Raw genomic sequence first — 22,390 nt, 5'->3', positions numbered from 1 at the left:
GAATACAAACACATACATAATCAGTATTTTGCACAGATGAAATTAGATTCTAAAGGTGACAGAGGTACCATGTCCACAAATAGAGGTTGGATAGTACTGTGTGCACCACTGAGTTTTAGACACAGACAAACAGAAGTGCTAATGAACAATGTATTACTATACTGTTTCACTAAGGTTGATGTGCTGAGTAGCCATATTGAATTCTGAAGTCGGGGCGGTTGCGCTTCCCCATTACAACTCCGATTTGAGAGGGCATTCCATTTAAAAGATCCTACTGGAGAGTGGGGACTAGGACTTTCCCACTTCCGAGGACAAATGGACTGCACCATTAGACGTTGGAATTTCCAACTCTTCAAGGTGAATGGAACAACAGACCCGCAACTCTTTGCAGTTAGGTTATATATGCAAACTATATTGCACTATATAGACAGAGCAGATTATATGTCAGCAAGGAAATTGTCATTCAAATACTGTACACACAATGCCGTCAAACCTTCAACAGAAAGTGCTTCAACAGAAAAATAATTTGCTATGGACTCAGTCCTTGATATTGAATTGTGGGATTGCAATGTGTACGCTCGCCACAATCTTGCCACAGAGATTGATGTCTTTGTTATTAAATCCAGCCTACAAGAAGAAACCTCAACAGTGATGAGAGATATGAGTTTTAGTCTCACTTGAAAGACAACACTGAGTCTCTGAAGAGATCTGGTCACTCCTTTAGACAAACAGCGTCCCGCCACATTTGATTTGTAGTGTTGAGGTTTCTTTTTCCACTGTAGGTATTTTATTTAGTTTTACAGTATATTTTTACTTGTACAAAAAGCTCCTTTTACCTTTGAAATGACTATAACATCCGTTTCTGTTAAAAAGGTAGATTTTTGATTAAAAACGACCGCTCTATCTCTTGCTCTACATGTTTTTGTCAGATTTTTGCCATATACCAAGATCAATTTATATTCACTTGTTCCTCTTAAGTTAATGGGTTCATCTAGCTATAAATTAATTAATAATCATGCAAATGAATTCTAGAAGACTGCACTGCGAATATTTAATATCATTTTCAATCCAAAATCTGGTCTACTGTAAGCATCATTGAAATTCACATCCTCATAAAGAATGTGTAACCCAACAGATAATTGTATTGCTCTTTTAAACCTTATGAGACTTTTAGAGTTCTCAGTTGAATTTTGGCATACAAAAAAATCCCAGATTTAACCTAAGATAGTTTTCTGGTTTTAGCTGGTTTAAGTTGATTTTAGCTTGTTTAAAAATAAATTCACAACCCGGTTAAGGCTGATGTTTAACTAGTTTAACTGGGCAAGCAGCTGAAAAGTGCATCCCTTTAAATACAGCTAATAGATCAGCCTTGCCAGGCTGGGAGACCAAGTAAGACCAGCAAACCGGTAAGAGTATATTTAGTTTGTAGGAAAAATGACGAAATCTCTGTCTTTTTATTACAGACTTTGGTATCTAACTTTACAGACTCTGTAATTCACACATGTGATAATAATGGGGGTATTTTCTCTGGAAAATAATCTGAAAAGGTCTCCATTTTTTGTCAATCTCATACTGTAGCTGTCTAGGAGAAACTAGTGAAGTTTGTGACTCAACAAACTGAACATGAATTAGAAACAGAAACCTTAAAACAGACATAAATGTCTGTTCATAGCGAGCAACATCTTTTTGAGAAGCTCAATATCTCTCACAAATTATTTAATACTTCATTGGCACTGTTGCTGAGTTTGTATTTTGTCAGATAAATTCAACAAAATGTCAAATTATATTCTTCAAACCTCAAACTTGCCATGATAGGATACCATAGTTCATTGGTACAGAGATTCTAAGCATGATTGCTGTGAAAACTGTATGATAATAGTCGAGCTAAAGCCTGTAGACAATAGAGAAGTCTTTGGTGAATTATTTCTTGGTCTAAGCTGTGTTTTCACTATGTGGTCTCAATCCACAGTGTGTTTGTGGAAAAAAATAGGATCATGGTGGCCCTTACACCATTAGCAGCAATGCTAAAGGCTACAGTGGTTTTTGAATGGAGAGTCGGGTCACATAGACGTAGTGTAGTTCGGTACACTGGAAGGCTGAATACTCTCTATCTCTGCGCTATCTTTGCCCCCAATGCTTACTCACAGATCCGTGTGGGCAGGCAACCCCATGTGGGTTTTACATTTAAAGGTGCGAAAATTACACAATCACTCTGACTTATTTCTTGTCGGAAAGACCACACATTATGAGAACAGATAAATAATAGTGTACTCTTCCATTCCATTGCCAACGCATTTGCACCCCCCTCCGCTGCACTTACCGGTCTCCATAGTAATGTAGTTTAATGTACCAATCACAAACCTGGAGTGTGAACATCACCAAGCCCTTTAAATCTCCTGTTTGTGAGCCTGCGCTAATAGACGTGACGTAAATCCCAGGCAAGATCCACACAGGGCCTTGAGCTGCCACCATGCAAATCTGAATCCGACGGATTTAGCCCGTGGAATAACAACGTGTGCCACGATGTTCCTCTTTTCTTGCTAAATGATGACATGTGTCACTCAGATGTGTGTGAAAAGACTTTACTGAGATGAGACTAATAAAACCAAGCCCAAGTTGGCTGTTCACTGAAAGCTGAAAGAAAACCCAGGGGCGCCACGGAGAATTAATCCTATCTGTAATAGCTGCGCATGATGCAGGAAAATGCTTTTAGAGGCTTTTTTCATCTTATAACTTTGTTAATGGATGAATTTATCTTCGAAATGCTGTTTCGTGTTCCCTCGAAGATATAGTCATTACCAATCTCCACAAATGCATTAATCAGTCCATTTATTTTTTATAAATAAGCTTGCCCACTAAATTATATTATGGTGATTGATCTTTAGATCTTTAGACAGTTAATATTAAGGCATTAGACATCATATCCTTCCATGAGGGTATAGAGTTTCAGCTCAATATAGTTAAAGGTGCTGTAAGTGATTACAGCCGTTTTGCTAACTTCCACTATAATTAGATAATCCCATCCCTTCAACCACACGCCCCATCGTTCCAGCAAACCAATACCCGTAAAAGGTGGTTTGTGATTGGCAAAAAAAGCATGGGTTGTACTCCTACCCTTTTTGCGATTTACAGAGCTAATGATAACATAAAGTAGGGATATTTTAAAGTAATAACATGTAACTTTTCAACCTTCATAATATATTTCCAAGACCCTTGTGACAGTACATCGACTTACAATAGGTTGAATGAGACGTCTGCCAGAGCCCGATGGGGTCTGTATCGCTTTTACTGGCACTATGTAACTTCGGGGTGCGGGTAGTAACCAGCGCTCAAAAAGAACTACAAAATTCGACTGCTTTACGGCATACGTCACTTTGCCCACCACTTCCTCAAATGTGGCCAACCAGCGCGTTTGTTTTCGTACGTCTGTTTTCGTCATGGCTGAAGCAGCAGCGAAACGTAAGAAGTCCAAGGTTTTGTCGGAGTAGAGTCGGAAGAGGAAAAGGGAGAGTGATAAACTGAAAGGCAGGACGAGGATCAATATTGGTCGAGCGTTTGCTCGCTGGCGTTAGCTTATGGAGGAGGAGAGTTACCAGACCGATGCTGACTTGGCCGTCATGCTGTTGAACTAGTAAGTAACTGTAAATTGCTTGCATACTATCTTTAGTTTTTCTAATCTGTTGTCTGCCTGGCTACGTTACGGAAACTATCTGGTCCTCCATTTATCTTCATGAATCAGCTAGTAGATGAGCGAATTATCAATCTGGTAGCTAGTAAACACTAACATGGTAGTTTTAGATGGTTAGGATGCTATCGCTATCATTCTCGTTCAGATTTGAGCATTGCAATCGACATGCAAATCGCAAATGTTTGAGTTAAAATGTTTAGTCTACTAAACATGTATAAATTATGAAAGGGGGAAGATTAATAATATTATCATTGCCCATATGAAAAAAACCTGCATGCTTCATACAGTAACCGTAAATCATTTTACGACAGCGGTAATGGACAATTCCGCTTCCAACCTGTAGGGCGACCGCAGAGGAAAAGTTCCATGTTGTTGCTTTAAGCAAGTCTCAAATACGCAATTGCAAGATACATTGGCGTCAAATATAATGGGTGTTCCTATCACTTTCTGCCAAAGCTAATTGAATCCCCACCACTTTCTGAAATCCCTACTAATGGCAGGGATGTATCTAATACATCTTGCAGAGAAAGCATCACCAATTGTTAAGCATGATTCATTTAGTTTCTGTGTTATATTGAGTAATTGTTACAGTTTTCATCAGCCACACAAAGCGACAGTGACAAATTTTCTCCCACATACAGTTCTTAGACGTGCTCTCTATCCATTCTAGTGAAATCAGAAAACACTATGTAAACAAATATGTTCCCAAACAAATACTGATAAACATTCAATGACATACATCTGCAATCTGGAATCCCAAACCCCCAAATTCAAAGCGAAAACATTACTGCCAGACCAAAGTGCTATTCTTTTCTATCCACGTATTTATCATCTGACTCCCAGGACTGAATTTGATTCTGGACTTGAATTGGTCAGCATGAATGGCCCCTATTGAAATACAAGGTACAAATGCAATTCAGCTAAAGAATATCCAGATACTACCTAGTTATGAAAAACATGTATTTATCGAAACTTCAAATTATTTGTGCATAACCTAATTAATATTCATGACACAATCGGCCCATCTGTACACAACCTACCCCCCCCCCCCAAACAGAATACAAAGTGACACCCATGGTAAGATAACTATGCTCTGCTCATTATAAACAGGAAGGAAGGTCTTAGGCAATGTGTACAGCACAACACATCTAAAAGTTGATCTTTAAAGCAGCTTAAAAACAGTAGCCTAAATTCAGTAACTTTCTAAAAAACTGTTAATGAGCGAGAGAGACCACGAGCAGAGACAGAAACATCCGAATCAAGACACACAAGAGAAGTATGAGTCACAAAGAGAATATCATTCATGGTCATTCTCTAACCTCCCAGTAATGAGACATAAATGTGAAAAGGAGTGTTTACACAGTTTCCTGTGCTGGCTGAAAGGACACCAGTATGTTCAATTCGGCTCATTACCCCATACACGACTCCAGACCGTCCTCTCGGCAGAAATCCGCCGGTAATGATGGAGCTTCAGCTCAGGATTAATGAAGAAAAGGCTGTCACACGCTGTGTAGCGGCTGTACATATGTGGATCTGTGAAAGCTGCTACAGGACATGACTCCAAAGGTCACCTTCACTAATCTGATGCCATGCACTCTGTTGTTGGGAAAACAGAATGAAATGCCCAGTGAGTGGTGCTAAAAGCTCATTCAGTTTTATCCAGATGAAAGTCAATCTGGCAACATTTTATACGTTGGTTCTCACATATTGAAGCAATTCAGAAATGAAGTGGCGCTAGAAGGTTAATGTGATTGCAGATAACATAGCACCTACACTAAACCCTACTGTAAACCTAACCAAAAGCAAACTTGTGGTAAAATGCATTTGCTGAAGTAACCATGTTCCATCTACAAGTCTTTGAAGTCTTAAATCGTGACTCGTGTTTCATGGGACTCGTACCCACGCGCTCCGCAATAATAATGTTGTACCAGCTGAGCTACCGAGCAAGTTTACTACATCAGAAAAGCCACACATATGGAACTATGCATGTGATGAAAATGTAAAAATGTATTAGTTTACAAATCATGTACTTCGAAAAAATGTGATAACATAGTATTGTGCAAGAAATAAGTCTTTATTAACCTATAATCTGCCCCTGAAATCATCATTTGTGTTAAAAGGAACAGTCGTTGTTGGCATTATACTGCCTCTAGTGTTAATTTTAAACTGGAAATTGCAGTGAAATGTATGTATAGGTATGTTTTTGGAGTTGTATGTAGAGACAAATAATCCTAATGAGCCTCTGCTGGTATTTTGAGCATCAGATTTGAGGCAAGGACTGAGATCTCAAAGTTGGTCAATTATAATAATTTGGACCTTTATTCTGAGCATACACTCTAATTACATTGTCAATATTATGAAGTGTACCATTGAGCCTATGGCTCTGTCCCAAAATCTATAGAGCGGCCCCTTAAAGAATCATAGGCACATTCCCAACAGGGAGTCTGTTTCAAAGGTCATGCGTTATTTAAGGAACTTTCTAAGATAGCATATATAACGTTTATGGACGTGTATAAGACGAGCAGGGTGAGGGAGAATGGAAGGAAGTGAAGACTTCAAAATTGTGACAAATGAGCACTACTAACAATACAAATCAATGGACAATGCCGTTCAAAATTGAAATGGTGGGTGCTAGGCACTGAATCGCACAGAATTGATCCATTCACTGGTGAGTGAAACCTACACCCAGTGTGAAATGTGCTACAAGTCCGTGACCATTTTAAAGTGGCAATAGGCAGCACTCTGAATATGGAACGGTAGTGTTACGGGTGATCTGTGTTGATTCCCAACTCCAGGGGCCCTATCTTGCACCCAGCGCAATTGACTTTGTACACCGACGCATGTATCATTCCTATTTTGCACCCGCGCAAAGCGCGCTTTTCCCTCCACAGAAGCACGTCGCTAAACTAGGGAATGAACTTGCGCTCCCTGGGCGGTTCAGCGCAAAAAAGGAGGCGTGTTCCAGTGCAAACGTTCCTTCATGCTATTTTGCAGGTTTAGAAAACAATTGCGCCACTAACCAGGAAAAAATAGTTTAAAGTCAGTGGCGCGTTGCGCATGTTATTCATATGCTATTTTAAGGGCGCATGCTTGGCCATAATCAATGTAGCGTGTGCACAACGCGCATACACTTTGATTCTCTCATCTACACAGAAGCAGCAGTTTTCATTTTTGCAAATCATACATTATTACGATAGATAGATAGATAGATAGATAGATAGATAGATAGATAGATAGATAGATAGATAGATAGATAGATAGATAGATAGATAGATAGATAGATAGATAGATAGATAGATAGATAGATAGATAGATAGATAGATAGATAGATAGATAGATAGATAGATAGATAGACAATTTATTATAAAAGCATACATCTAGCTTACACATTTACCCAAATTATCATACGCCTTTTTAACCGAAGTTAATTTGGGTGGGTTTCTCCATCCCCAACCTCCCTGACGAGAGCGTTGCTCTCCTTGGCTGTGAACCGCTCCTGGCGCGCGCCTGGAAAATCCGCCATTATAATAGGAATCCGCTTTAGAACAAACGCGCCTGCTCTTAAAGGGAATGTGAGATGACGCTCTGATTGGTTTATTTCACGTTACGCCCAAACCACACCTATGAATAATGAAGCTGCTTCAGACCAACCCATTTTAGATTTGCGCCTGGCGCAAGAGTCATTTATCCCGCCAGGAAAATAGCAACAGCGCCAAGACCCGCCCACAAAGTTACTTGCGCTTTGCGCTTTGACACTTGCGTTTCAGATCGTTAAAATAGGGCCCCAGGTCTTTCTGCTCTTCTCCTTTGTCATTTCCTGTCTCTTCTTCTCTATGAAAGGCAAAATGCCCCTATTACCGCTCAAAAGTTTGGGCTTTAGAGGATACAAAAAAACAGTAATATTGTTAAATATTATTACTAATATTAATTTAAAATAATTGAATAAACAAATGCAATTTATTCCTGTGATGGCAAAACTGAATTTTCAGCAGCCATTACTCTGTTACTCTTCAGTGTCACATGATCAAATCATTGTAATATGTATCAATGCTCAAGTAGGATTTCTTACTATTATTAATGTTGAAAACAGTTGAGATGCTTAATATTTTTTGTGAAAACTTGATGCATTTTTTCAGTATTCTTCATCAAGTTCAAAAGAGCAGCATTTATTTGAAATAGAAATCATATATGAATGTTAAAGTCTTTACTGTCACTTCTGATCAACTGAATGCATCATTGCTTAATAAAAGTATTAATTTCTTTAGGAAAAATCTTCTGACCCCAAAAGTTAGTGTATCTATTAGAAATGTACAGGATACAGGGCTAAAATAAAATATTTTTTAAACAAAAATTGACTGAGCTATGAATATTTTGGTTTTCACAAAATTGAAGTCTTTGTCTGTCACTCTCTGCTGCAGAAACTTTGATTCATGGCTTTACTACATCCGGAATTGACTATTGCAACAGCATTTTCTATGGAATATCATTCAAAGTCTAAATAACCTCCAGAACATCCAGAACTGATTCAATCCCGCTCTTGTGACTACATCACCACTGTCCTTCAGAAGATTCACTGGCTGTTGTTTTTTCCCCTCATTATTTCCAAATCATAAAATTCCCACACCACAACTACGCTTGGGTGGCCCATTAAATGAATCATATTTACTCATCCTTATGTCCTTATTTTGTCCATGGAGCACATTTTTGAAGATTTTTCAAGCATTTTGTTTCCATATGCTGTGCTGCTTTTATGTAAAAGATTAATTAATATTTTTTAATTCGTTTTTAAAAAATTAGGTAACTAACTTGTAATATAGTTAGTAATATAATGTTATTTTCATATTAATTATATACTAGTTTTATTGTTGTTTTAAATAGCTTTTATGTGGATTACCATGAACTTCACTTTATAATTAATTATACATTATGCATTATTCACATTAATTATGAGCCTGCATATAGCAGTTCTTACGTTCAGTCCTCCGGAAGGTATGACAAAAATACTAGTTATTGATTAGCTAATAGTGAACTACCACATTCAACTGAGCACTACTTAATTTGTTAACCAGAGTTTCTTGTTAGTTAATAGTAGTTACTAGAATGTTAATATTGCATTAATCATTTGCTCCTGTGTAGTTATTCAATACTGACGGAACAGTAGTCTAAAGTGTTACTAATTATAGTATGTCAACTTAAACTTATTTAATTTCATTTAGTTGCCAAGACAACATTTCTAATCTTCATTTAAGTTTTTTAAGTTTAAGTTTTCATATATTTATATTTCATTTTATTTCAGCTTAATTTCAATTGACAAAAACAATTTTAATCATTTTGGTTTTTGCTAACAATAACGACACTTTTTAAGCATGCAACAGACCGCATTTTTCACCAAAACACATCAGTCATCAATTTTTACTGTGAGGTGTTGTAGCAACAGAGTGATTAATGTCATGCTGACATTTTTCTGAGGCAGAGCCAAGTGGGACATGCCAGGACACTACTCAGTTATGGATCTAGCTGTCAGTTTTTGATAGAATCTAAGCTGCTTTAATAACAGAAGAGCTTTAATTTGAATCTATCGCTTTATCAGAAAAGCTTTCAAATTCAATGCAATGTGACATATTCATGAAAAATGTACCAAAACCACCCATTTGGGGTTTGAAGATTAGAGCAAAAGGTTGTAAGTCTCCTCTCAATGTGACTGACAGAACGGACTGCAAGAGATTTTGCTCAGATTGTTGCATCTGTTGTTGTCCCATGAGCCCACAGGCCATTATAGCTTTTGTGTCTGCTCTACTAGTCTCACTGGGTTCAGTTTTATTAGTTTCTGTCGGGGTCTGGCCTACTTTGCTTTGCTGTCTGTGTCTGGACAAAGTTATTATCTAATGTAGGCTAATATGGGACAGAAAGACCCTCGTCTTTATGAATTTGTGACACAAAATTTCTCATTTTTCACCCCTAACAGTTACACATTACATAAAATGGGTGTTATTTTTCACGGTCCAAAGATGAACGAGCACAATTAGCCACATGCTTGCCTTGACACAAAAACAAATCACCGCGAGTCGTACTGAGCACTAAATATGACCAGAGGCTCAACCACCCATAACGTGATCAGCGATTTGTAAAACTACACTTTTTTTTAAACCATAGACCTTCAACGGGGTAAGTGACAGATATTCATCACATAAATACGATTTTATCATAGTCCTCCCGAAAACGGATTATAGCCTACTTAATAGCAGGAGCATTCCAAGTCAATCTATAATTGATTTACCAGTAATTATATCTAATTTATTGTCAAAGGCTGTGGATTTTTTACTAAGGTGATGCTTTGATGCCTGTAGTAATTATGTTTAGCTTAGAGATACAAAGAGAAAGCTTTTCTATGCAGGTAGTCTAAAAGCTACTGTCAGACCAGCTAGCTAGTCAATGTTGTCTGGCACCGTATTTTCAGTCAAATTATTGGCATTTATTTGTCCTATTTGCATAGCTGTTTATTGTTTGCAGTCGTTTATTCGTTCCACCAGGGTGAAAGTTCGGAGGATAAAGGGCTCTTGTTTTTACATTCCTTTACTGGAGACGCAAAAAGAAATATTGCAAGTCAGTGTGGGCAAAACACTAGCTCGAGTATTAACGTTTAGTGCAAGAGATGCACCTTAACGGGGAAAATTTCAGACAAATGCAACAGTTTACTAATGTTGCCGCGCAAGATTATAAGTTCATTATGACTGCCACTAGGGGGCGAATTTCAACAGTCGTGTCAAAACGTCGTGTGCAGTGGAAAGGCGTTGAGCTTCAGCAGTTAGCCTGTTCTAGGGTGTGTAGTGCTGTAAGTACACAGTAACTACACCATATTGGGGGTTGTTATCAATTATTGGAGGTTGCTTTTGCATTGCATTGCACTGCTTTTCCATTGTATTTCTATATAAACATGCGCTAGAAATACTCGTTTGGCCATTGCGTTCACGTCTTCCATTTTTTTCCATTCTTCCAATTATAAGCAGCATCTTACTCCACTGACTCCAAGTTCCTTTACTTATTGCTAATAAATGTAGCTTGCCTTTAAGAAAATTGTTTAATAGTATGCTCAATGTCTTTTAAAATATTGCTGTTGCCACCGTTTTATGCAAGTCTATTAAAGGAGGGTTAGCTACTTGGCTTAAAGCAACTTTTTTTGTCACTTTGGAGCCCCCTACAGTTAAGTGAGTGGGATTCACTATCATAAATAAACTGCTGAAATAATTAGTAGATAGCTGGTGCATTTGTTGTTCGCAAGCTAAATGATTTCAAAAGCCAAGAAGAACCATGTCAACCTTGTAAGCAATGTTCCAACCATAACAAAAAGCATTGACAGAAACTATAACTAACTTCAAGACAGTGTAAACAATTTGTAGTCCTGCATTAGTTAGTTCAAATACAAATATAATTATGTCAACATTCTCTTCGTTCTTACAGTATAATACTCCTTCACTAAAGCTATGTTGGTGTGACATATTGTGCAATGTACTGCCATAAAGCAATCCAACCCTTTTGCAAAACTGTGTAACCTTCCACCAAACTTACATACTCCCAGAACAGACCTTTTTTTTTATGGATTTGCATGTAAAACAAACAGAAGCCATTCGCCTTTATTAGAACTTTAAAACTGATATTTCAAGGTAAAAAAAACTCACATACAGTTGCTTTAAAGAGATTGTTCACCCAAAAATTAAAATTCTGTCATCATTTACTCACCATCATGCCACACTATTATTACCTGCATTTAAAGAAGTGTTTTTGTTCATATTATATAAGTAATCTAAAGCAACTACTTATAATATATATAACTACTATAACACTAAGCATCTCTCTCATGGGTCTGTATTTTCAGAGTTGAAAATCTTCATGCATACTTCTTTTATAAATATCCTTGAGTCAAACTGTGCAGATTCGTAAAATAATTACGTTTTCAGGTTAGCCAATCGAGCAACTGCCATTGAGATGAATGAGAGTAGTTAAGGATACTCTTATTGATGTAGCTTGATTACCCAGACAGTGAAAGCTGTGCCAAAGACCCATATGTATTTGTTGAAACAAGCCATCACTGACCCCAGCGAATGTGTCCCCTGTAGGTCTGCTGAATAGCAGGGGCACAGCAGAGTGATGGGTCTTTTGCTTCATGTAAAGAGAGCACTGATTGCTTTCAGTGGCCCTTTTGGCCATCAGCGAGTCTATTTCCATTATCCCAGCAATCGATTCGCTGCAGCTCCACCATCTCTCTGCCCTATACTGCAAACTTTACCCTCTCTCTCTCTCTCTCTCTCTGAATCACAGACCCTCTGTTACTCAAACACATCTGTGTTTTCTTTCTCTCTTTCCATCTCAGATGTCACCAGGGCAATTGAGCTGCTGGAAAAATTACAGGAGTCAGGTGACGTCCCAGGTCACAAGCTGCAGTCCCTGAAGAAGGTTCTACAGAGCGAGTTCTGCACGGCCATTAGAGAGGTGAGACCTACATTAAGCATTGCTGTCCCCTCCAGAGTTTAGCACCACATTCTACGGATGACACAGTTAAGATATTTTCATAATTATATTCTAGTGGCAGATCATCCAAAAATGAAAATGATATATTCCAGTGTAAATTCAGTATATTTCACAGTTCTTTGACAGTGAAAGAGGAGAATGTGTCTGAGACAGATGATAAAGTTGAGGACCCTGATTGTGAGGCATCCTCCTCAGATGAGCATGAGACTCCTAGTGTTGACCCTCCTGTCGTCTCTCAACCACAAGCAGACACATTACCTTCCAAAAATTGAACGTTTTTATGGTCCTGCTTCCCACTTGAACAACGGTAAAGCTGTGGCCAAAAGTTTTTGGCAGTCACATATATGTTGTATTTTGCTAAATTTGCTGCTTCAGTTATGATGTTGATTCACATTTTTCTAGATTACTGTGCAGAGTGATCAGATGCATTCTACATATTTGCAAAAAGCTTTACTGTCCAATACACTTTATCACAAAACCCCAAACTTCACTGTTTTTGGCCCTTTTACTAATCATATCATCAGCACATGATTGCTATAAAAGGAGGGAAGAAGTGCTTCCAATCATTGTGTTCTTATGTTAGCAATGGTTACATCCAAAGAAAGATGTGTAGCCATCATCTTTGCATCAGAATGGCCTCACATGTAAGGAAATAGCTGCAAAGAATTTTGCACCTGAAAGAACCATTTACCAGATAATCAAAAACTTCAAGGAGAGGGGTTTAGCTGCAGTGAAGAAGGCTTTAGGACGTCCCAGAGTGTCCAGCAAGTGCCAGGACCTTCTCCTCCTGAGGAATCAGCTACAGAATCGTGTCCCCACCAGTGAAGAGCTGCTCAATATTGGCAGCCGTTGATTTCGAGTGCATCTGCACACATAGCAAGGCCAAGACTTTTGGACAACAACTTGGTATCAAGAAGGGCAGCAAAGAAGCCACTTCTCTCCAAGAAAAACCTCAAAGATGGACTGAAATTCTGCAGGAAGTACAAGAATTAGACCGCAGAAGACTGGTGCAAAGTTATTAGTCTAAATGAAGCATCCTTCTGACAGTTTGGGACATCTGGAAAATCGATTGTCCAGAGAAGGTGAAGGTGTGTCGTGCCAACAGTGAGGCACCCTGAGACCATTCATGGGAGTGTCAAATTGACCCCAAACATATCCTTGAATTTGTATAATATAATAATATAAAGCCATTAAAACACCATATATATATATATATATATATATATATATATATATATATATTTTTTTTTTTTTTCAATTTTATGTCAATCATTGAGATTTTATGGTGATTTGCTAATTTGTCCATAGTCATGCAATTGGTATTCTGAATGTACAGTATATAGGGTGGGGGTTGGTGGTGTTTTATGTAAAGGGCTATTTAAGTAGTCAACAAAGAAACATAAAGTACCTGACTCAAACCTTTGAAAAAAAAAATCATATTCTGGGGGTTTAAATTGGAGTTAATGTTTTGGTAAATTTGAGGGTAACAGGCTAACGTTAAGAAAGATGAATAAATACTGTAACAATTATATTGCTCATTGTTAATGTTAATACATTAACTAATGTTAACAAAAGAGAACTTATCTTCTCTTATAAGTTTTACCACTAAAACTATTACAAAAAAATTGTATGAATTGAAATAAAGCTGAATTAAAATAAAAACTGAAAAGTTAAATTGTTAAAGCTAAATAGAAGTATTTAAAACTAATAAACTAATATAAACTGAAAATGATTTGAGGCTGTGGTAGATATACCGAGGATCATCAATTATGGAATGGAATCTCAGCATCATCCGAGGTTGACGTTATTGACAGATGTGCGTTGAGTGTGCGATGACAGGAGTGTGTCTGTCAGGCAGAGATAGTGACGACTGGAACCTTTTTTCTCTGCTTCTCCTGTGAACTTGCAGAAATGCAATTATTCAGAGAATGAGGTTGACCTGGGCCACTGCGGTTTTAAGTGCAGCACCAGGGCAACATCCTAACCACTTTAAGATCTCCGTTGTCCATTTTCATACTCATTTTCATGCTCAAACACCGGAACCGCACTAGCAAACAACTAAAAACCAATCTCACAGACAGACACATTTTTGTACTTTTGCCTGAGCATATGAACAGTGTTACCCCGGTGGAATTGCCTTTTCCCATTTAGGGGTGTGTGTGTGTGTGTGTGTGTGTGCTGCACAACACATGAACGAGAAAAGAAGCCTATTATGCTGCTAATTTGATTGTTTATTTAATTAATTATTACAAGGATGATTATATGCTGCCTTTTAGTATGACACCACAGCTGCGCTCTCTGTCAGTAGTGGGCAGAGCACGTATTATCTTGTGCTTGTTTATTTTGAAACAGTAGGGGAGGATCGTGACCAGATATATGAAAAAACAGTGGGGAAAAATACTCACAAAACAAATATTTAGACATCAATTATTAACTTTTTGCCACTAATGTCAATGTCAAGTGAATTGAGAAAATATGTCAATACTTACTGGCTATGGAAGTGCATTTTGCATTTTTTATTTTATCACTGGCTCGTTCACAAAAAGAACAATAAAGTTAACAATAATGATAACTATATTAGCGTCGACACTAAGGGACAATATTGTTCTGTTTATTATAAGCACACACTGCAGTTATGTCATCTGCTGCTTTAAATGCTCAAGCTCTTTAAAGTCATTTGGATTCTGATTAGCTGGCAATTTTATTTTTCATTATCAAGAAAAAAAAATCATTCTTATTCCAACGATATCGTTCCTCTGTGTCATGATCATTATAGCTGTGGTGTGGTATTACCTACTGTTATAGTGTCGACCTTGGACTCCCATCCCTCTGGCTCCACCTCTCGGGCTCCCTCATCCCTCTGGCTCCACCTCTCGGGCTCCCTCATCCCCCTGGCTCCACCTCTCGGGCTCCCTCATCCCTCTGGCTCCACCTCTCGGGCTCCCTCATCCCTCTGGCTCCACCTCTCGGGCTCCCTCATCCCTCTGGCTCCACCTCTCGGGCTCACTCATCCCTCTGGCTCCACCTCTCGGGCTCACTCATCCCTCTGGCTCCACCTCTCGGGCTCCCTCATCCCCCTGGCTCCACCTCTCGGGCTCACTCATCCCTCTGGCTTCACCTCTCGGGCTCCCTCATCCCTCTGGCTCCACCTCTCGGGCTCCCTCATCCCTCTGGCTCCACCTCTCGGGCTCCCTCATCCCTCTGGCTCCACCTCTCGGGCTCACTCATCCCTCTGGCTCCACCTCTCGGGCTCCCTCATCCCCCTGGCTCCACCTCTCGGGCTCACTCATCCCTCTGGCTTCACCTCTCGGGCTCCCTCATCCCTCTGGCTCCACCTCTCGGGCTCCCTCATCCCTCTGGCTCCACCTCTCGGGCTCCCTCATCCCTCTGGCTCCACCTCTCGGGCTCACTCATCCCTCTGGCTCCACCTCTCGGGCTCCCTCATCCCCCTGGCTCCACCTCTAGGGCTCACTCATCCCTCTGGCTCCACCTCTCGGGCTCCCTCATCCCTCTGGCTCCACCTCTCGGGCTCCCTCATCCCTCTGGCTCCACCTTTCGGGCTCCCTCATCCCTCTGGCTCCACCTTGGTCAATCGTCGCTCTGGCTGTGCCTCGGACTACAGAGTCTCCAGCTGTGCCTCGACTCTCCACCCCTTCATCCCGCTGGGCTCCTCCTTCCCTCTGGTTCCACCATTGTCCTCAGTTGCACCGACTCCGCCCCGGTCTAACTTGGTCCTCCAGGCCTTCACTGTCACCGTGGGTCTCCGTCTCTGCTCCTCCTGGGTCTCCACTTTGCACGTATCCACCTCACTCAGTTGGGCTTCTGATTATTCCCATCTCCGCCCTGGCTCTACCCACTATTGTCTCCACGTTGGTGTTCTCTTTTCTGCCTCAGAAGTGCGAAGTCTGATACCTTATGAAAAACAGTGGATCGTGAAGAAGAAAAAACTGTGTGAAACCAGATTGTAGCTTGTGATTTTGAGAAAGCTCTTGCCATTTTTGTGGGTAATATGGATCAGATGGTCCATAAACAGTTTGCTGGTATACAGTCTGTGGCTGAGATTAATATGGCTATAACTATGCATGAGGAAATGTGCCAAAACCGGGCTTGGAACATCTGTAGAGACATGCTTCAGATTGGATATGAGATTCAGTTTATAGGTTGCTACATACCAGATGACACAACAGATGAATTGTTAAGTACAGTATAATTTTGTAGCAAAGTTTCTCATCAATCAAAAATAACGGTTCATTAATATAATAATACTTTTGGTTGGACATCAATTCACACTCCCAGGATCCATCAGGCCAAGTTTTATCGAGCTGTGCATGGATGCCCTATGAGCTCATTTCATGGCCCGGCAATTGTGCAAGGTATCATATGGTGCAATCTGTCTCTTACATTCCCATAACGAGAGTGTGAAAGGACACAGCGTCGACTCAATTTACAGTGCCAACCGCAAAGCTCAGCAATGCAGGGACAATGTCAATATGACAAAATGTGCCGTGAGAATGTCCTCAACCAATAACATCTAAAGAATGAAAAAATGAGAGAACTCCAAGATCAAGACTATCAGAAACGATGGTGCTTCAAGACAAGAGGTCTCACTCTGGCCTATTCAGATGAGTCATCAAGCTCACTTAGCCATGTGAAATGATTGCCAAAACGAGGACAACAGTGGCCAGAACATACCCACTCAAAATCACTTATTCTTCATCTCTCATGTCTTCTCAAAAAAAGAAGAAGAAATTTAGCATATTGAGTACAAGTTTAGCTTTACACAGACAGGATCTACAGTATGCTGTTGATTGTTGGTCAAATATTTTCCACTCAAAAAAATGTATTTACAGTAAAGCATTAACAAAAGAAGTCTAATTTTAGATTTCTAGTGGTATCTGATCTACTGCATTCTTTTTGAATGTCAGATTACAATGCCTACAATGATCTCTTTAAGAAATGATGGAATGCTTTTATGTTGTGAAAATCATTTCCCACAATCCAGTCTGTCAGAGCATCACCACAGCAAACGTGGATGATTTCAAATGCAACTCTCAGAGGAATATGACAACAGGGCCATTATTAACTGAGAGCTTAGTCCATCAATGCCTACGCCGCTGCTACAGGGTCAGAGATGTCAGTCTCTCTCTTTATTAATTGTGTGTGTTTATGTGGAATAGCCTCTTTGCGCTTAGTGGAATGGTTTGCAAATGAGAAGCATTGCTGTGAATTGGGCTTCACTGAATTGCCTGACTGACTCTGAGCAATGTGAGATGATTTAAGGGAGAGGAGGGAGAACAAGGTTTCAAATGAGAACAACTGAAATCATATTTCTCTTTATAGACAGGGCACCATGGTTACACAAAGTATCTCACTGCGGCCTGTGGGTGGGTTTTTCCATCGGGCAGAGTAGTGAAAAAGCAGAGTGATACACCTCTGTGTGTGTCGATCTCACTGGAGGTAAAACTGATAAAAGCCAACCAAACACAGAGTGAGCTGAGAGGAAACAGAGTGATCCCTTGAGACATGGGAGACAGGAAGACAGAGAAGCAAGGACATGATTCTAGGTAGGCATAGGAAAACTGGAAGAATGACACTAAATCTTACAAGAATGTGCAGCTCATATTTCACCTCAAAACCAAAATAAATAAATAAGAAATTATATTTTGTGTAAAGAAATTTACACCTGTTTTTAGGACCATCACATTTCTTTCACTGTATTATTATTTTATTGACAATTAAGTAAATTTTCAGACAAATCCTCATTACCATAATGTGGTAATGAAAATCATCAAAATTATATTATTTTATTGATATTAATGAAAGCAGGGCATTATAATCAGAGTGGAATTTGAGAACAGTGGTTAAATAGAGCCCTATTACCCTTGCTGACTGCCTTATAAATCACATTACCAAACACAAATAAATTGTCTTCCAATAAAGTATGACATAAAATAGTTCCCAAGGTGTGTTTTCGCAGTCTCAGATCACAAATAGACATTGACAAGCAACAATTGGCAAGATTGCAGCATCAAAGTCAGCATCAAAACAATTTTTTTTCAGAGTTGGCTTTCTTTTATAGCTTTAATTTAATTGCTTATTAGTTAGTTCAAAACCAAAATAAATCTGATTTGCACATCTACCACTATCTGTTTTTGTATACAGCATATGAATTGCACACTAAAATAGTTTGACCTTTAAATATATTCATGCATTTTCAAGATGCAATTAAAAAACAGACAATCCTGGGAACACACATGCACGCACGTATAGCTCCTGAAAGATTTACTTAGGTCTTTAATCTATTGATTTGTTCCATCTGGCTGCATTGATCCCTCACAGATCTATTGAAGTTCAGTCAATAAAGGTAAATTGATTGAAGTTTCACTTAATTGTCATTGAACTAAACATAAGCAGCTAAAATATTAATAGATATATTAATAGTTATATACTATAGATGATTAAGATAAAAAATGTTATTAGATTATCAAATAATATGCCACAGTTGGTTGGTTGGGGGGTGGGGGGGGCGGGTAACAATTACTTTAACAGGGCAAGACTTTATTGCACTTGGAGCAGAATCTCAAGAGGCTTCCCAAACATGCTGTATTTTTAAAAAGACAGCAAGTGAGACATAAAATAATAACTGCGACAAATATATAAGGTGTACAGTATGCTGTAGAATATGCTGTGCTGAAATATAGCTGAGCATATTTCACATGTAGGCTGTCACCTCTCCTTAGTAACATACTCTATTTTGTAATTGAAGACACTTAGCAACCTCTTTCATTTCGTTTCAAGCCGTTTCTAAAGGCCATCCGATAGTTCCTGCCTGTTGAGAAGGTTTAGAGTGAGTGGTTCAAAGTCACAGAGTAACAGGCATATAAAGACACGTTTTACTGTAAATGTATTTTATTTTATCACACTAATCTCTCAGTAGGAGGTTAGTAAAACAGCTAAAGATTCTGCCCAAGGTGCTGGAGGCCAGATTAAAGAGAAACTTGTTATTTAGGAGAGACAGAGAGAGGGAGACAGAGCTTCCTGTAGCACCAGCTGCGTTTCAGAAGCGCTGGTTAATGAGATAAACATAGGTTCTTCAAATCCTCAAAGGACCTCAAGCTAATAGTCTCATCCCTGAGTGGTGTGAAAGCAGATAAGGGCTCTGTACATGCACCTGTTTGTGAAAATATAGAATCGGTGATGAAAGCCGTTGCATGTGTGCAGTGTGCACTTTAGAAATGAGACATTAGAGTCTATGGAACAGGATTAAAGCTCTCTTTCCTCTTTAAACCAAACTATAAAAGCATTATAAAGGTTTGCAGAAACTGAAAGAAGCATAAATCTAAGAATTATTCATGACAAAATGTCAAACGAACTATTTTTGGTCATGTAGGCTGAGTTCTCATTGCTGCCGTAGAATTTGAACACCACAGCAGCCACAGGTGCTCCTTCTTGAATTTTTTATTCCCATTTCAGAAACAAATTAGCGCAAGTACATAAACACAAGAAAATGCTTAGCCAGTGCATCGCAAGAATGCAGTCCTGTCAGACATATATGTATACACTCTTGCGGTGCGGTCATGTTTCCCTTTATACAGCGAAATGCAGTCATCTCAATAGGAATCCATGCGGTTGGGAATTTTGCTTTAAGGACACTTTGAAGAATTTACCCATGCGGATTTCACATTGGATTTAAATTCGCCACATTTTCCTATTAAAGCTGCTTGGTTTGGAAGTTACCTCTACCTCTGCTTCATGCACCACTATACTATTGACATTGGACCTACTTTGCCCATAGAATTTCGCAAAAGATTTGCTAATGTGACCACAGACCAATGTTATCATTCAGGTAGAGATCTATAAACAGATCGACAGTTTAACTAACTTTAACTCGCTAAGCAAGATTCTTTTCAAACTGTTTCTTTACCGTGACAGTAGGCTGCATCCAAAGAAGTAATATGATAAGAATTAACATTGTATTGTTGCAGAATGCCTTATTGCTATTTAACCATGTTTTATGTAATTTTGATAACTGTAGAGGAACTGAAACTAAAAAGTCTCTTTTTCCCTGTTTATTTGAATAGGTCTATCAGTATATGCATGAAACGATAACAGTGAATGGATGTCCGGAGTATCAAGCACGTGCCACAGCTAAGGTACGTCTGAGTTTATTTATTTCCACATCACCTACACTGAGTTTCTGTATTACGCATACAGCATAATTACATCTGCTAAACTAATAACGGCCCTTTTCTGACATCCAGAAGAAATCCATTAACTAAGAACATTTTCAAATGTTTCTCCGCAAACTGTCTTGATTTGATAAACAATCAGCAATTAGCCAGACCTGCATGCAAACACTTGCCAGTTGCACTTCACTGTCACTGAAACAGCATTCATTCAAATTCATACTGTGTAAAGAGTGCAATCTTGTGAAAAAGAGAGGAAACATAAAAAGAAGGGAGGGGGGGATTTGCTGAGTACTGGATGATCAGAAGTGCCTTGCTGAATTTTTAGTAGGAGAATTTCAGCCACACCACAATACTGGGTTTCTTTAGGGATGGGTCACAATCCCAATTGGTAGTTTTTTAAGCACTGTGTATTTTTTCCCTATCTTTCAGTCACTGCGGAGTGCCAGATGTCTCAGATTGACTATTGACAAGAAACTTGCCTTTAAATAGGTCTTAAGACTTCTGTTCTGTTCTATTCCTGCTATGTTTGAATGAAAGAATCCTGACCCTGATTGGTTGAACCTGAAATTAGCCAAATTAGGGCCCTTTAAAACTGAATAGTCCACCAGTCATTCAACTCACCAACTGGATGATTATGAAAATATGTACTTATGCACATCCCTACTTCGCATACAGGGATATACAACAATCGGCCAAATGCTAGAGCCCTGCCAGTTAAAGGCCACTCTGCCGTCCAGAGAGTTCCGCCCACCATCTCTCTCTGCATGGATACACAGACCAGCAGACTTGGATGCTGAGCAGTACCCTGCGATACCTATTTTGAATAGCTCAATAGGCCGCTCTTGTGGGTGTTGTTGTAATTGTTTTTTGATCCCAATTAGGCTTGCGTTCAGGGTAATAGTCTAGTAATTATGCAAATCTGAGTAAAAACAGATTACTTAGTTATTGAGGGCTTAGTTATCTTTGCATTTCAATATCTGAAATGTTAAAACGTCTACAGAGACAAACAAATTAATGCATTCTAAAGGGGTCATATTATGATAAATCTAATTTTACTTGATCTTTACTTTTACATGATTCAAATGAAAGACTTTGATGTACTATGGAACTGACAGTTGAAGAAATGAAAACTTCCTCCCTTGTCCAAAAAGACCAACATGACCTCCCACATTTACTCATTGAAGGGCACCTATTATGCACCTTTTCACTAGATGTAAAATAAGTCTCTGATGTCCCCAGAGTATGTATGTGAAGTTTTAGCTCAAAATACCCAACAGATCATTTTTTACAGCATGTTTAAATTGTCATTTTTTGGGGCTCAGAAAAACGCGCGGTTTTAGTGTGTATCCCTTTAAATGCAAATTAACTGCTGCTGCCAGCCCAGGGGGCGGAGCCTCACGAGCTTGCGCTCAAAAGAACCAGAAGGACAATCTCAACAGAAACTCTCAGTTGCGGTGTTCATTTCGTCTCGGAGTCGTACAAAAATGCCCACAGAGCCAGAGAATATATGCTGTATAGAGATAGAACAGGTATAGTTTAGTTTAATTATGGTTATAATTTATTTGTCATCTGCTTTTATCCACTATTAATACAAGCCTGCTGTAGCAGACCCCGTCCGAATGATGACCAAAATATACTGACGAGTTCAGTGAAGTTTATTGTACATCACACAAAAGATGAGCGTTAGTATTACTCCAGAGAATCTCTGTAAGAGCTGAACAAACATAGTATAACAAGTGAGCATTAAAGTCTTATCCATAAACTCTCTCTCTCTCTCTCCCTTTCATTATCATCAACATACACAGCGAAATACACAAAACACTCGTTACAACTAACAGTAAACAAATATATACACACCTTTTCAGTGGGTGCTAAATAAACTGGTAAACCTTATATCCGTAAAACGACTCGATGAGCTCTGATAAAGTGCGCGCTCTCACTTTCATTTTTGCCGTGATCAGTAACGTTAGTCCTGTCGCTCCGGAGA

The 22,390-nt window shown here is 39.1% G+C and overlaps 1 protein-coding gene across 2 annotated transcripts in view; it reads left to right on the top strand.

Moving 5' to 3' along the window:
- The window catches only part of lin7a (lin-7 homolog A (C. elegans)), a 42,407-nt gene that overhangs the window by 6,308 nt on the left and 13,709 nt on the right, over positions 1–22,390 (top strand). For both annotated transcript variants that reach the window (XM_081363204.1, XM_081363205.1), the window contains exons 2-3: positions 12,057–12,175; positions 20,296–20,367. In XM_081363204.1, coding sequence (XP_081219330.1) covers positions 12,057–12,175; positions 20,296–20,367 — 191 coding nt within the window. The remainder of the gene's footprint in view (positions 1–12,056; positions 12,176–20,295; positions 20,368–22,390) is intronic.

Source organism: Scardinius erythrophthalmus (genome assembly GCF_964197995.2).
Source record: "Scardinius erythrophthalmus genome assembly, chromosome: 4".
In the NCBI taxonomy this organism is placed as follows: Eukaryota; Metazoa; Chordata; class Actinopteri; order Cypriniformes; family Leuciscidae; genus Scardinius; species Scardinius erythrophthalmus.
This window is presented reverse-complemented; position numbering and strand designations above follow the sequence as displayed.